The sequence below is a fragment of the Phaenicophaeus curvirostris genome, chromosome 5 (genome assembly GCF_032191515.1).
Source record: "Phaenicophaeus curvirostris isolate KB17595 chromosome 5, BPBGC_Pcur_1.0, whole genome shotgun sequence".
Taxonomy (NCBI): Eukaryota; Metazoa; Chordata; class Aves; order Cuculiformes; family Cuculidae; genus Phaenicophaeus; species Phaenicophaeus curvirostris.
This window is the reverse complement of record NC_091396.1, coordinates 7,132,473-7,148,888: the sequence shown is the minus strand read 5'-3', so window position 1 is coordinate 7,148,888 and position 16,416 is coordinate 7,132,473. Positions and strand designations below refer to the sequence as shown.

The following is a 16,416-nucleotide window of genomic DNA, read 5'->3' as shown; positions in this document are numbered from 1 at the left end:
TCATTCGACTGAACTTTAGACTACACCTGAAGAAGTATTTGCAAGTCAAATTTGTACTGTCTTGTTACAGCTGTCTGTGGGACTTGATATCGTGTCCGAAGCTTGAACCAAAAAAACTGCAGTGTAGTCCCTTAAGGATTTGAATTGGGGGTGGGGTGTGTGTCTTCCCCCATGCCATCATTGAAGTCTACTTGGTAAGGGGCTGTTCTTTAGTAGATATTTGATGGAACGGGGGAAAAAAAATTCTCAATGTATCAACTCAGCAGCCTGTAGCTTGGTTTCACAACATCCAGGATTTTCCCAAATTCAGAATTAAGTATTGAACTTAAACTGGGTAAATGGGTATTTGTTGGTACATCAAATCTAACAACACGGACTTACTTTTTATATCACATTTGGTTCTTAGGATATCGTTTCCCATTTTGTTTTGAGCTCACAGCTTCTGATTCGTATGGTTTGTGCATCAATCTTTGTCTATAGCAGGTTCTTCCTCTGCATTTGGGAAACGATAGTGAGTGCTGTTCCCTACTTAATTTGTGAGGAACTGTTTATAAAGAGAAACAATGTTCCTTTTTTACCCACTGAATGTGTAATCTCATGTGCAATTATTTTTGTTTGACTCTAAGAGACACAGTACATTTTGGGGGCTTTTATAATAACTGCTAGCTTATGGCTATCAAATGCCCAGTGGAATAAGAAACCAAACACAACTAAACCTCAGTGGGAGCTGAGATCTTGCAGAACCTTGAAAATGCGAGCCACTAGTTGATTGCATGTACTGCATATCTTTCTAGGTTATGGTTTCAATAGTTACTTAAAATACTTTAATTCAGTCAGTGTAAAGTACGTCGGGATAAATGCTTAATGTATAACTTCTGGGGGAACAGAATTTTCCTATGGGAAACTGGAGCTGCGATACAGGGATATTTGCCAATCAAGACAGAAGGCAACTGCAAACCATTTACACCATATCAGGGGGTATGAGAGAGCTGTTGTACCAATCTAGTGTTTGAAAAACTACCCGTGGCTTACCTGGAGTTCCACATCCAACCTCTGCCTTTGCAGTACACACATTGGGCTACAGGTAGGCTAATAGCATAGCAGGAGGGGGTGTGGGAAAAGATCAGACTAAGAGAAGTCTTGAGTAAAATGCTGCTATATGCTCTTTATTAACACAGCATGCAAAAGACTTGCAGCGTGTTGCAGTTAAGGTGGTAACAATAAGAATGGGATTAAGTCCTTTTTTAAATTCTTATTTCCTCCTTTCAGCATCCCGTAGTATGTATCTTATAAAAGAGTTTATCTTAATCTTGTGCCAATTCTAGTGCCTGTTTGCCTTATCTAATGTGATCAAAACACTGCTTTCTTTAAACATAACAGCTCCTGGAGAAATGCAGTTTTTTCTAAATCAAGGAATTAAAGTTCATGATCTCTGAATTCCTTAGTCCGTCATGGCATTTACTTTCTAAGCTTGGTGCAACATTTAGTATCCATATGGTTTAGTTTACTGTTCTTCCCAGTGGCTATGGTGCTCTTGGTGAGTATTCAGTACCTGATATACAGAGTTGAAAAGAAATGAAATCTAAACTTTAGTCAAGGGTTGGATTAGTAAGTAAACTAACCTCCCTTTAGTCATTGCACCGTAGAAGTGTATGGGCATTGTTGGGATGAATGACAGGACTTGTTTTGCGGTATTTCTAGATAATTGTGCCTGCTGGCTGCCTGCATTAAGACTTGGATCTTCACTTGCTATTTACATTCCTTTTGAGTTGATAATCCAGTTTGACTGAGCCGTAAATGCCAAGAGAGAAATGCTATTTGATAGAATTTGTACTGAAAGCCAGTGTGAGTCCAAAGGGGAAGCAAAGCCACTAACAAGTTCAAGCTGGCAAGGGTAACTTAACCAGAACCCGTGCCAGGAAACTGTGGTGAAGTATGAATTTGCTGCTGAACATCATGACCGCCCTTTATCTTTATAATGAGTTGAACCAAAACTAGAAATAAACACATTTGAAGTTCTCCATTTTTGCCTTTCTAGCTATAAACATTACAGTTTATGTCAGTGTCATGATTATTTTTTTGTTGGCAGCTAATGCACTGCAGACTGGTGAAGAAGGATTGGTTTTATTTTATTGGAGGCAAAGAACAGTATTTCACATCTCATTACAACAGCAGGGTACTTACTGGTATGCCGTCGGTAAGTTGCTGTCAGTGTTGGACTCGATGATCCTTGTGGGTCCCTTCCAACTTGGGATATTTTGTGATTCTATGGAACAGTACAGTGAGAGGATAAGCAGGTGCTTTGTCACCTCTTGACAGAATAATAGAATGGTTTGGGTTGGAAGGAACCTTAAAGATCATCCAGTTCCACCCACCCCTGCCATGGGCAGAGACACCTTCTACTGGATCAGGTTGCTCAGAGCCCAATCCAACCTGGCCTTGAACACTTCCATTGATGGGGTATCCACAGCTTCTCTGGGCAGCTTGTTCCATGTCTCGCCACCCCCAAGGTGAAGGATGTCTTCCTTCTGTTTCCACCTAATCTAAATCTACCTTCTTTAAACTTAGGGCCGCTATCCCTGGTCCTATCACTACCTGCTCTTGCAAAAGGTCCTCTCCAGCTGTCTTGAAGGCTAACCTTAAGCACTGGAAGGCTGCTATGAGGTCTGCTTGGAGCCTTTTCTTCTCTAGGTTGAGCAGCCCCAGCTCTCTCAGCCTGTCTCTGTAGGATAGGTGTTCCAGCCTCCTGATCATCTTCATGGTCCTCCTCTGGACTCACTCCAGCTGGTCTGTGAACTTCTCATGTAGAAACACAAATTTTGTGTAATGACTAGTAAAAGAATTTCTAAAAATTAGTTTTTCCCTTAAAGTGCCTAAATTTAAAACAAAGAACAAAGCTGCCTTCTTTGGAAGATTCGCTTTAAGTCCTTTTCTCTTTCCATTTTGCACTGATGAAAACTCGCAGGAGCTTTTGTAATGAGCAGGGGTGTTTCAAAAGTATAAGTGAGTGAGTAACACATGCCTCCATTAGAAAAAAAAGGGGGGGGGCAGAAATAAGATTTAAGAAGAAACTACTTAAGGGTTTAAGACTCCAAAGTAGTCTACCTCTGAGCATGACAAACCTAGATGCAACAACTTGAATTCTACAATCCTCAAGCATGAAGTCGTATCACCTGGTTCGTAATCTGTTTTGTCCAGCCTATATATTTTATATTTTTCCTTGCTGATTCTTACAACTGTTAAGAAAATTATAGAAGCTTATGCTTGGAAATACCAGAAATCATTTTGCCTGCCTCTAGCTAATGACAGGACAAGTATGCAGCGAGAGCTAGAAAACACAGTAAACAATTTCCGTGTCTACTCTGAATTAAACACTTTGGAGCAAGTCTTCAGTTGCAAAGCACCACTGGACCTGTAAGTATTCAAGTTGCACTCTCTAGAAAATGACTGCAGGGGAACTGCCAATAGTCTGCATATCTTGTAATTAGTCATGTTGAGGCATACTTCAAAATGTGACGTATAGCAATGTCAAGGACAGTCCTGAGCCACTTCTATTTTAAATAAAAAGATGCGTCTGTGGAGATGTATTGGGGGAAAAAATATGAGCAAATTCAGTCATCTTTTTCCTTTCATTGTTTTGATGGGGATGGTGCTGCTTATACTGGCTTCATCCCTGCAAGGGCTGAGCATCCACATTAAGGGTAGGCATAGCCTTGCTCCTCTCCATTTTGTACAAATTAAGGCTGACCTTTGGTCCCTGGCAAGCTGCCTGGTTTGTGTTTGTAAGGCTGGTAAATACCTACTTGTGCAGTAGTAGTTCTCCATGGGAATAAGTCTTCCCTGAATTTCATATCAAATCTGCAGCGGGTAAAAGCATCCTCTGGGTGAGACAGGACGTTGTGTTGCATGTCAAATCCAACCTCTTGGAGGTTTTAATGGTGAAGAATATTTCTATTTTAACACTAGTTCTGCTTTTCTTGGTTTTCTTTGTTATATAATGGTTGAGCCCACAAATTAGAAGCATGAAGCTAAAAGCTGAAGAATGAAGGAAGAAACAAAAAGCCATATGGCAATAGCAGGAGGTCCTGCCACCCCACCTTAGGCTCGTGACAACATGCCCTACATTTAACCTACAGTCAGGAACTAATTAACAACACAGATGGAAGTGAGCTAGCATATGTATTCAAAATAATACCCCTAAGGTTTTAATCAGCTGCCCTGCCTCTTTCTGGGTTAGACATCTAAGTTACCATAGAGAGATTTCTAAAATATGTGAATGATACACATGGTTAAGGCAGCTTTGTGCAGTGGTTGAAGTGAGGGATTGGGAGCAGGGCCTTCTCTCTTCTCCTCTGGTTCAACAGCGACTTGCTGTGCAATCTGGGGTCAGTTGTTTAGACATCTTTATGGGCTTCAGCCTACCCAGAAGGAAAATAGGATTTCTGATGTGGTTCCTCCTCACCTAAGTATGGTGTGATTCTGTGTTTGCAAAGCACTTCAGAAGCTTTGGTAGCGTATTCTCCAAGAAGGGGTTGTACAAGTAGGGAGTCACAGCAGCCTAAGTACCAGGTCTCTCTGTTCTTGTGACTTAGAAGTATGTTTTCCCTCTCTAGAACTATTAATTATCTCTGAAAAGACAGCTCTGATTTTGAATAGAATGATGACTTCTAGATAATACATCCTGTTGTGCAGAGATTTGGGAAAGGGAGAGCACTTAGCTGTTTTCAACAGACTAATTGGGTAATTTAATGTTTCTTGCTTTAACTTTCTCTTTCTTCCCCCCACTCCCAGCCATTTGAATAGAGGCTCTCCCTGCCTGCAGGGCAGCAGGATCTGCTTATGTGAAGGGACAGGTATTGAAGTTTTTCTTGAGAAGTGTTTAGTTAATGACTAAAATCCCATATACAAACCTACCCATTGGAGCTTAAGGGCTCTTACAGTAAGAGCAGCACGCTGGCAGCAAAGCCACTTTCTTCAGTGGGGTGTGTGTGTGCATGAAACAAGACACCCAGAGTTCAGTGGTGTTGGGCTGGATTTTGCATACTTCTGTTTATAGGCATGTCTGGGCTATTTATGTGCTTATATCGGTGGGGGAAGGGAGGAGCTAGTCTGCACACCTAGAAAGCTTTTTTCCTTTCCCTTTTAAAGTGCAATTATTACCAAATGTGCGTTTATCTCTCAGGAGTCTGGAGTGTGAGGAAGCTGTTTTGCTGAGGCCTGTCACATTTTGTTCTCATACAGCTGTTACCTATAGTTTAGGTGTTGGCCCCATCTGATTTTATGGCCGCATAAGTACTGGGCCATCTTTACAGCTGGTGTAAATATATAAACAGAGCACTATGGATTTATACCAGGCAGTGACTGCGTCCATCAGAGTTGAGTCCACTGGAATGTACTGCTTCAACGAACCTCAACAGTTTTTGTGGAAATACTAGTGTAATTTCCCATGAAATCACAATCTACTGTTCCATCGGGTGACAAGTATGAAAGGTCATGAGCCAGGTAAACTTAATTTTTAATTGGGATGGGGAGGGACCTGATGTTCATGTGATTCATAGGAATCGCAATGTAATACTCCTTTGTGAAAGAAATTCACAATTATACAGCTGGAGGAAGGCAGGAGCTTGATGAATTGTATTTTCTTGTAAGGCTTCAGGTTTTTCATTTCTTTATGTTCCTTTAAATATTTGTACCTTGAGCAGTACAGCTAATGAAACTTGCTTGCAGACACTTGCATCTTTGCGAGAAGTACCTCCTCACCTCTTCTAGTAATTCCAAACCCTTTTAGTCCCTGGAGCTTGTGAAATTAAAGCAACAATAGTGTTGCAAGTCTGCAAGTGGGTAAGCCCATACCTTGCTTTTTGCCTGACTAAGGGTATGGAGGGGAGCTTATTTGGGTGGGTCTCAGGTACTTGCATGCCAGTTTCAACATGTGACCCTGGAAATAGCCTTGCCTGTAATACTTGCATCCCAAAATTTAATCTGGTTGAAGTTACCCCCCAAATTTTTAAGATAGAGTAGGGATAGCGAACCAGGCAGAGCAACTGCACAAGCCTTGTTTCAACTTGAAACCACTTAGGTGAAAAGAAAGCTGAAAACTATGACACTTTGAAATCTGTCATGTGCTACATTGTCATAGTACTATAAGTTATATTAACATAATTTTGCCACAGTGCTATCTCCAAAGATAAAGCTGTTGTCACAGCAAGATATATGCAGCTCTGGCTGCCCAGTGGAGTGGGTTAGGTTGCTTATGAGTACACCCTTGTTAAATACAAATTCCTCATTAGTCCATTAATGTAGGTGGCTTTGCAAGCTTACAAACTTCTGCTCCTGGTGTGGTTGTTCCCATGTAGCTTTGGGCTTGAACAGTCCCAGAAGCTGCTCTGGTACCTCAGTGTAAGCTTTTATCTCATGCCCCACATATGGAAAGCATTTCCATGGAGACGCCATGCTAACAACTGGACTGAGCATGTGTTGAGAGAAATCCGCACACAAGGGCGGGCAGCCAAAAGATGACTGATAACACCACTGGCAGATGCAGGCATATTGTTAATACCTGTCAGGGTTCTGACAACAGGCATTTCCAGTTTCTGGTTCATGCACATCACAACGTACTGATCTGCTCCATTTCAGGGACTGACTATGGCTAAAAGCAAGGTGTTCTCTTACTGCAATGCCACACACAGTCAGGGTCTCAGCAAAGGTAAGAGTCTTCCAAGAAGCGGGTATAGCCCTTGCTCTCTTCTCCCTTACTCTAGAGAAAGCACTGCCTGCCCAAAGCATGGGTAACTGCTCCATCTGATGCTTATGCTTTTTAACCATTGATTTTCCTTGGCTAAGCTTCATTTAGGTTCCTGTTGAGTGCATAATGTTCTATAGGTCCTAGGAAGCTTGCCACTTGCAGCAGAACTGATGGGTGCGTGGGATGCTTTATGTGCTGTTCAGTAGTTTATAGGCACTCGCAAGATCCAAGCTCAACCAGTACAGCAGCTTCTGGGTTGTTCCAGGGCTGCTGGACACATGTCACAGTACAAGGGATCCAACTCATGCTAGTTTGCACGCAATGCGCTCCATTCTGTTCCTGCTCCCGGGTGCCAATTATCCTTGACTTCAGTGGGAGCTTCATGTGTGTACTTGGCAGAATAGCATAGTCCTGTGACTATGCAGCACAGTATTTCATACCAAAGAGTCCTATTGAAATGGAAGACAAACCGCAGATGCTTCTCAAAGGTCTGAGGTTCTACCCTGAAGTTCTTCCACGCACACGTTGAATTAGCTTTATTTAAATCTCTAGTGGCTATCGAAGCAAATGATTTCGGAGAACTGTAATTATCTGCTCCCATGGAAGAACCAGATAGTGTCTTGGCACGGAGTAATTAGTTCATCGAACGGGTTTGTGGTGGTTTTTCTTGTTTTGTGGTGGGGTTTTTTTGAGGTGGAAGCCTCCTTCTGTAGGTGAACTTTCCTTTCACAGAGGTTGCATAATCCTGCTTCTGAATGAACACAGTCATGGCATTAACGTATCTTAACAAATACTCTAAAACAGATAAATCCATTTTTCTAAACCAGAAGTAATTCTTTAAATTGGAATCTGCCAGTGCTTAGGTCTTGGGCTTGGAAGTCATGTCTCTACTGTACAGTGTATCTGGCATGGCAATATGAGTATGGCATGTTATCGCACCTGTGATAATCCTGATGAGCAAAAATAAGCCTGCTGGTAGTGCTTTTATTGGAGGGCGACTTTCACTGTATATCTTGATATTTCACAATGAAATCTGGGAAAAAAATGTTGCGGTAAAGCATATTGTAAGGCAAGGTGTTTGGTATGTATAGTGGCATGCACACAAGTACCCTTTTGGAGCTGAGTTTCTTTGTTTACAGTAGGGATTGCAAACCCCTGTGCAGCGCGAGTGCCCTGTGTGTGGGATGCTGTGCAAACAGCTGGAAAGGCAGCATGTGTGCCACTGGCTCGACAATCAGTTCCCATTGTAAAAGTAGAAAAATAATGCACATCTGCTCACTTCTATGGGTGTTTTCTCTCTGAGTGCTCTGATACCATCTGTGAGTCTGGCCTGATATTCCTTCACTTACGCATACTGCCAAAACTCATCCTGCCTGTTTCCTGGTATGGGCAAAATGGGTCTGAGAGCCATCCGACAAATCCTGCTGGGAGCTCCTTGTAGTTCTGCACTTGGCCAATTTAAGTGGAAGCATACTTGTAATGAGGAGAGTGTCTGCTCTGTGCCCATTAGAGCAGCTAAATTCTTTCTCAGAGCTGAAGCAAGTGTGCCCTTTGAGTGTCCAGAAAGGCATCACAAAAGTTTGTAGGAAGCTCCGATACATAACTCTGTGTAAGATCAGGAGTGCAATGTCATGACATTATTATTTTGCTATTATTTTCTTTGGGTTCTTTCCCACCTCTGGTTGACAGGAGAAGTTGTGATTTTTGTATGTGTTGGGGAAAGTCCGATAAAACCTTGGAATCCCACAAAAAAAACTTGTAGTTCTTCAAACATATGCATAGTTCTCCAAAGCCGGTGTAGGCATTGCTAGAGTTTCTTTGCTCTCAGAAGCTGTACCATAGGCAATATTGAGCCACATAAGATGAAAGCAAATTTTCCATGTTAAAAGTTGTCGTTTACAAACTACCTGTAAATTTCCCTGCTATTTATCTTAGTCTTCAAAATGTTTCTTAGTCTCTGCCATCTCTGGCATTATAGCTAAGTAGGTTTTATTACCCGAGGGAAAACCAACATGAGAATAAAAATAAAATAGGTTTCTTTTCCTGACATGAAGAACCAACTTACATGAATACAAATTGGGTGTGGGTGTGCATGTGTATGTATTTGGGGGGGAGAGCGCTTTATTTTCAGTAATAAAAAGTAATTATATAGTTTGCTGCATAAATAGCCGCAAGGATAACCAGAGTGCGTCAGACATCCAGTTATGCATGTGTTAAAGGTTAATACTATTTGTTCTCAGTACATTTAGTCTTCGCAAATCATGTGCTGACATGCATCCCATTTTTGTATCTGCTCACACACTCCGGTAATGATGCGTAGAGCAGGAACTCATGCCTGTGCCATTCAGTAGTATTTAGTAAATTGAACTTTTGTATAAAGGTCTTAGAAAATGGCAAGGCAAAAAATGAATGTCGTCTTGCTGCTAATTTTATCTTCCACCACACACTACTTTCTGAAGATTAAAGCATTATGAATCTATTCACTACTGAAAGTTATTTCAACTTTCATAGCACATATCAGGATGCAGAAAAGCAAGTACATGTTCACAGCTGTTCCTCAGGTCTCTCTGCTGGAAATACAACCTGTTAAGCTGCTAGATTTCTGCTTAAAAGAACTTAAAAATAATGAAATAAAACAATTAACTGGTGAATCCTCGTTAAATACAAATACTGAAATAAATACTACAGCTAGGTAATTGACTCTGTATGTAAACTAGCTGTAGATAATTGACATGACCTTCATTTAACGAGCCTTCTTCCCATTAGTGGAGACAACTGGCACAATTATGTGCCCTTATTCTAGCTGTAATTGTATGGACTTTATTGAAGTACAAACTAGGTCACGTCTTCCTGAGATCTGGTCCATGGTGGGTGACCCGTTTTCATTGCTTCAGCTCTGCTATGGTGTGTGAGAGAAGGAAGGATGCTCTTGCAGCCGTGAGAGTGAATGTCGTTCAGGAAACTGTCTCAGATGGGTTTTCTGACAGACATCTTAAGTGGCCTGAGGGAGTAGCGTAAGGCTAGGTCTCAAGAAGGCTTGCATACATCTATTATAGCATGTACCCATTTTCTATGAGTTAGTAGGTGTATACAACAATCTATGGGACAGCAATTGAACCAGGAGTCCCTCTCCTAGAGAAGTCTCTGAACTTTTATACCCAGCAACTTAGCTGAACAGGATGAGTGCAAGAAAGCTGCAGCCTTTAGTTGTTGTCCCTAGAAGGTGGGGAGTAGAGGCCTGGACCTCCTACAGCTGAGAAGGGAGAGGATGGATGCATGATAGGACCACAGATTGAGGCTGTATCATTAGTGGTTTTATTTGCATTTTTCTAGCTGTATGTCTGTCTAAAAGTGGCCCTGGCTACTCTGTGTTGTCTGGCATTTGGTTGTACGAGTGCCCTCAGAACATGCAGAGCCAAGTGGCTTCAGTTAAGAAATACTCAGCACTAATGAGTCTCTGTTGGAAATTGTTGCTCAGTCTACCAGGGTTGCATCAGGCACGGGTGTACACAGAAGGAGTGGGGCACCTCTGCAGTGGTGAATGAGCCTAGCAGGGAAAGAGATACCTAGCTCAGTAGTAGTAGCTTTTTGGGAAAACAAGAGAAGACAGCTTTCTCCTACATTCCCACCCCACTTCCATTTCCACGCAGTATGTCATGATAACTGCTTTGTAATTAGAAGGGTGTAAACCAATCTGTTAGTGTTTGGAGTTTGCAAGGCACTTATTGTTAAAGGACAGGCAGTATCTTTAATCTCTGTAATATGATGAAGGTTTCCTAGTTGGGGAGCAGAGGAGAAGGACTGGAAGCTGCCATTCAAAGTGTTTCCAATGACCTTTCTTGGTGTTGCATTGAGATGTTAGTCCTGCCTCACTAAGCAAGAGATGAACCGTGTATCCATGAGTCAGTTCAACAGTAGCTGAATGGTTGTGTTTCTACACGTGGAATGAGATTTAAATCTTATTCTGCTATAGCGTACTACACTAGTAGATTTTGAGCAGCTGCTACTAGAAATTGTTATGGCCTCTGAAATGAGGAGATTTCTAGGTGTTAAAATATTGCTTCCTCATATTAAATCACTTGATATCATTTTGCTGCTAAAAACAAGGATTGCGTATATTCTTCAAGTCACTGTCAAGATAGAGAGAAGAATCTTTTCATATCCTGCTTGCACAGTCTGACTTAGTCCAGGACTTATGTACAAAGAAGTAGATGTTTGACCTTATTTGCTCGCTAGCAATATTCCTTGTGTTTGTGCTGCTAAAGCTTGGTTCGACATACCCTTCTGCTGTTGTAAATGGGAGTAAGATCAGTGGCTTTTACAGGGACACATTTTCTTGTGTATAATCACTGTTATATGGATAATAACTGTCCTAAAGTTGTTGGTTTTCAGAGCCTGGTTGTACACTCTTTCTTGCTACCCCAGATAATAGCAGCGGTTGTATGTTACCGGATACAATGTAAATTGATCAAGCTTGACGGCAGTTTCCTTCCTAAGTGGAAGACAAAATTGATTATGAAGGATTAATTTAACATGAGATATAAAGTGCTGTTAGATCTGGTGACAAACTGGCCATTGGCAGAGGATGCTGAGAGCTTATGGAAGTCAAATGTCTGTGCAAAAGAAGTTGTGCAGCCACTGTTCTATTTCTTTCACATCCCTCCGTGTTTATTGCAGCCATGAGAAGTAAACAGCCCAGTGACGCTAGTGAAGGACGTGGCCTGGTCCAGGAGTCCTTCTATTGTTTGTTCACCTACCTAACTTGAAAACAAATGTTCAGCCTCCAGCTGGTGCTCTTAGCTGATGGGTGCGAGCTTCTCTCTGTGTGGTGTCTCTTGTGTTGTGTCTTCTCTCTTTTACGTGGGAAGTCATTTTGTGGGACTATGTGCTCAGACAGAGTCTAACCTCCAGAGTCGAGATGTTGGCTGGGACCTCTGGGCACTACTCTAACAAAAATAACGGGAACTTGATTAGGAGCCAGAAGTTCTGTGTTCTGTTCACTGCTCTGGTGGTCACAAAGTATGATGTGGGTGTTCGGGGTTTTTTTTCCTTTTAAGTTTTTTATAAAACACTTCTCAGAAGAGGGAGTGTATGAATATTATTATTTTTGTTGCCTGTTCCACTAGTTCTGTGTTTGTATGCCAGCTGAACCACCCCTTCTCCCCCTTGTCTTGTCTCTCCTTGTTTGATAAAGGAAGACTGATAACCTTCCTTGTGTTGTACATCATCTCTGTAGCATCTCTCTTCCTCCCCTTTGAAGAAGAAATCTGATATTACTCTCTGTAGAAATGTTTTAAAAATCTTAGAATGAAAAAAATCTGCAAAATATTAATGTTCTGCATGGTTAGAGGAAACACTATGTTCCTGTGAGTCACAGATGTCAGGTTTGTTTAATCCTAATAAATCTATGCCACAATAACACTTTTAAACAGGAAGAGAGATGGAGGGATGAAGGAAGAGTTATGCTGGAGTAGAGAGGATTCTTAGCCAAAACCTTGTTTAGTGGCGGTCTGGGGGTGAGGAGGGCATGGACACAAACCCAAACACTTCCCACCCTCCCCCTTCATTAAGTAAACTTTGAGACCTACATTTTGGGCACTGCCTTTCTCGAACATATTTCATTTTCTTTGTATGTTTTATGATAGATTGTCTTTCCATGTTCGAGTCTTAAGAGTACTAGTTTCCCACAGCATATTTGGAGGAGATGAAGTAAGGCTTTTTGCATAGCACCCTGTTGGCAAACAGAAATAGCATTTACTCCAATGAGCACTGCCAAGTATGAGGTACTTCCGAATGAACTTCAAAAGCTCTGAAACAAGCATTATCTGCTTCTTCAAAAATGTGAACAATGCCATTGCTTTCTAGCAAGCAGAACTAGTAAGGGCAGGGATCAGAAGGAGGAGGAGAAATAACAACTGGATGCGATGGATGTTGTAGTAGCACATGTGATCAGACAGAAAGTATAGCACTCTGTCACTGCAGGATTTTGGGGGGTTATTATTGTAATAGTACATAAAGTGTGTACTCTGCACTTGAGGAGGAAACAATTTCTACCCCAAGGAATGTACAATCTACAGAGACTGAGCAAAACACTTAGGAAGGAGCATTCAAACAAGGCCAGGCTGTTGGGACTGCTGGTAGGAGTGAGTCATGCGGATTCCAAGGCTGGTGAAGAGTTTTCTTACCAGCACTCTTTTCTGGTGCTACCCCTCCATGCTCAACAAGGACAGAGCCAAGCATGCATATAACCCTCAAAAATATCCAAAACATGTGCCAGACCTTGAGGCAGAGTGAGAGAAACAGGCAAACCGCTCTGTATGGTAGTAGGGCTGGTTGTGCTTCTGGTTTTCATGTTTGGCTCCAGGCTTTAACTGGATTTAAATAGATGTTCTGCCTGCTTGAGAACAGACAGTGTAGGGCTCTGGGAAAGTACCGTGCAGTGGTTCCGCTACTGGCACTTCAGTATAGTTCTTATCAGCTCTGTAATCCAGCAGGTCCCTTCCATGGCGTTCACATGACACGAGTGATCTGTCCAGCTCAGATTTAGTATGGCAGCAAGCATTCTGTCCTGGACCATTTTCTTGTTCTATATTTATGCGTACATACCTTCTGCTTTTAGATGAGGAATTGACCTGCGGAGACCTCAGAATTGTATGGCCTCTTCCTGTGTTCTGAAGGTTGTTTTCAAAATGCAAACACAATTTATCCTGGTGCAAGACATATTTTTGTGGATAGAACAATGAAATATCTTCAGCATAGAGAGATCTTAAAAAGCAAGTATTTGTATTTGCACTTGAAATGGAAGTCTTGCCTTTCACAGTTGCAGAGCTGCCTTTTATGGCTGAAATGTTACATTGCTAAATAGCAGTTCTGCTTCTGCTGTTACTTGAAATAGGTGTAGTCAGTCAATAAATAAGGAGTTCACGTAGTATCTAATCTAATCTAATGCTTACTACAAAAAGACTTTAGCACATCAGAACTCTGACTTGCTGGTATCAATGTTGCCTAAGCTTCAGCTTGTGCTTTATCTGAGACTCTAAATCAAAGAACACCCTTGTACAAGAGTATGGTTTATCACTGGTAATGAGTTGCGGCTGCATGCAGCATGTCTCTGCAGAAAATGCATAATGTCTCATGACAACTCAGGTGAATTTTTATTACTCCATCCCTTTAAATTTAATCTTATTCTTGTTCTTGTCCTTAACAGTTCCACCAAGTGAGAAGAGTGATGACCATCCTTTTCCTTACTATGGTTATCTCATACTTCAGTTGCATGAAAGCTGCCCCGATGAAAGAAGCTAGTGTAAGAGGACAAGGCAGCTTGGCTTACCCAGGTCTTCGGACCCATGGGACTCTGGAGAGCCTAAACGGGCCCAATGCTGGTTCAAGAGGACTGACATCGCTGGCGGACACTTTTGAGCATGTCATAGAGGAGCTTCTAGATGAGGACCAGGACATCCAGCCCAGTGAGGAAAACAAGGATGCAGACTTGTATACATCCCGAGTCATGTTAAGCAGTCAAGTGCCTTTGGAACCCCCACTGCTCTTTCTGCTGGAGGAGTACAAAAACTACTTGGATGCTGCAAACATGTCCATGAGGGTCCGGCGCCACTCTGACCCAGCTCGCCGCGGGGAACTGAGCGTATGTGACAGCACAAGCGAGTGGGTGACGGCGGCAGAGAAAAAGACTGCAGTGGACATGTCCGGGGCGACTGTCACAGTCCTGGAAAAAGTCCCAGTACCCAAAGGCCAACTGAAGCAATACTTCTATGAGACCAAATGCAACCCCAAGGGGTACACAAAGGAGGGCTGCAGGGGCATAGACAAGAGGCACTGGAACTCCCAGTGCCGAACTACCCAGTCTTACGTGAGAGCTCTCACCATGGATAATAAAAAGAGAGTTGGCTGGCGCTTTATAAGGATAGACACTTCCTGTGTATGTACATTAACCATTAAAAGGGGAAGATAGTGGATTTGTGTTGTATAGATTATATTGAGACAAAATTATCTATTTGTATATATACATAACAGGGTAAATTATTCAGTAAAAAATTAATTTTATGGACTGCATGTATAACAAGTTTATACAGTACCGTGGTTCCACAATCTATTTATTGAACATATCCATGACCTGAAGGGGAACAAAAGTCATTTGCGCACAAGTTTAAAAAAAAAAAAAAAAGGGAAAACAACAAAAAAAAGAAAAACAAGCAAAGAAAAAAAATCTGCATTACATTCCTCGATAACATTGTGGTTTGTCGCCGTTGCCAAGAATTGAAAATATAAAAAGTTTAAAAAAAAAAAGAATAAGATTGCATGCTGCTTCAATTGTGAATTGATGATAAACTGTCCTCTTTCAGAAAAATAAATTGAACCAAAACATTCCGTTTACATTTTAGACGGTAGGTATCTTTATTCCTGTTAGTATTATATCTGTTTACTGCTTTTAACTTCTGATAGCGTTGGAATTAAAACGATGTCAAGGTGCTGTTGTCATAGTTTTACTGTTTCTCTTACTTTTGAACTCCCATCAGATTGAAAAAGAAAAAAAATCATTACCTTATTCTGGATTAAAAACAAATTTGTTTTTTGTATGTTGTGAAGGTGTTTGCAATAGCAATCCAACTACTGACAAAAAAAATAATAAAAAAAAGAGGCAACTGAAAAAGAATGGTGATGTTCCACTTCACATTGTTGAACTTCAGGCTTAAAGACAGCACTTATTTAACTGTATGGCAACATGCTTTTTTGGGTTATTTTCTTTTTTCAATTTTTTTTTTTAACTTTTGTTTGCTGTCTTTTGAGACCTGCATTTGCTTATACCATGTTTGTTTGTGTTTGGGTTCCCCTCCTCTCCCTTTGGAAGGATGTTGGTTGTGCTATTTAAAGTGTTTCGCTTACCATGCAAATGGAGTTTTTAATATAGAAAATATTCTATAGAGTGAGAGCAATGATTTTCATGTAATAAAAGAGACTGTGCTTGGATCAAACGTCTCGGTGAGGCACAACGAGAATGTTACTAGAAAAGAGTCTAGAAAGTTGGTAGTGGATCTGAAATCAGGTTAGTCATGGGACTGAATAGCTCGGCCGGTTCAGGGACGAATTGGTGGTTTGGGTTGACTGAGGCTGTCCAAGTCCCAATCAACTCTGAATGTCCTGTGTATCCTGTGAGAGTTGCCTTGTCCACTGATGCAGGTGGGACAGCCTCCCTGCCCCTCAGAGCATGTCCAGTAGCTGTGGGCCTGCAAACCATGATGTGTGAGCTGCAGTGGCATCCCTGCCTGAAGGAGCCCCGGGAAATAGCTGGTGAATGAGGCAGAAAGAGGTCCTGCCTCTAGCTGAAAGCCATTAACGTTTATGTTCGTGTGGCTCTACCTCTGCTATCAGCCTTATTTACGAAACAAATGTCAGCATAAAAAATACTCTCGAAGTAAGTGAAGAGCAAGTGCTGGAGGATTTGGCTTAATGTTGCTCAGGTTCTAATAGATGGATTTAGCTCTGCACTACTCCTCTGTCTTGGCAGAAGTATTTCCAAAAAGGCAGGTTGTAAGCTGAAGAGCTGTGCATAGCGCTTGCACTGACTACAGTGGGCAGAGAGGCAGAAATAGCTCATTAGTGAGCTCACTGAAGGCAGATGCTATATTTGTAATTCCTGTAGATGAAGAAAAGTA

General features: G+C 41.6%; 1 protein-coding gene across 5 annotated transcripts in view; it reads left to right on the top strand.

The window, feature by feature from the left end:
• Positions 1 to 15,955, top strand: part of BDNF (brain derived neurotrophic factor) — a 43,166-nt gene extending 27,211 nt beyond the window's left edge. For 4 of the 5 annotated variants that reach the window (XM_069856990.1, XM_069856992.1, XM_069856994.1 and 1 more), the window contains exon 2: positions 13,953 to 15,955. In XM_069856990.1, the coding sequence (XP_069713091.1) occupies positions 13,953 to 14,714 (762 nt within the window). In that variant the 3' untranslated portion in view covers positions 14,715 to 15,955. Of the gene's footprint in view, positions 1 to 6,589; positions 6,707 to 13,952 lie in introns of those variants that run through there. The other variant, XM_069856989.1, reaches the window with a different exon arrangement.
• Positions 15,956 to 16,416: the final 461 nt, after the last annotated feature.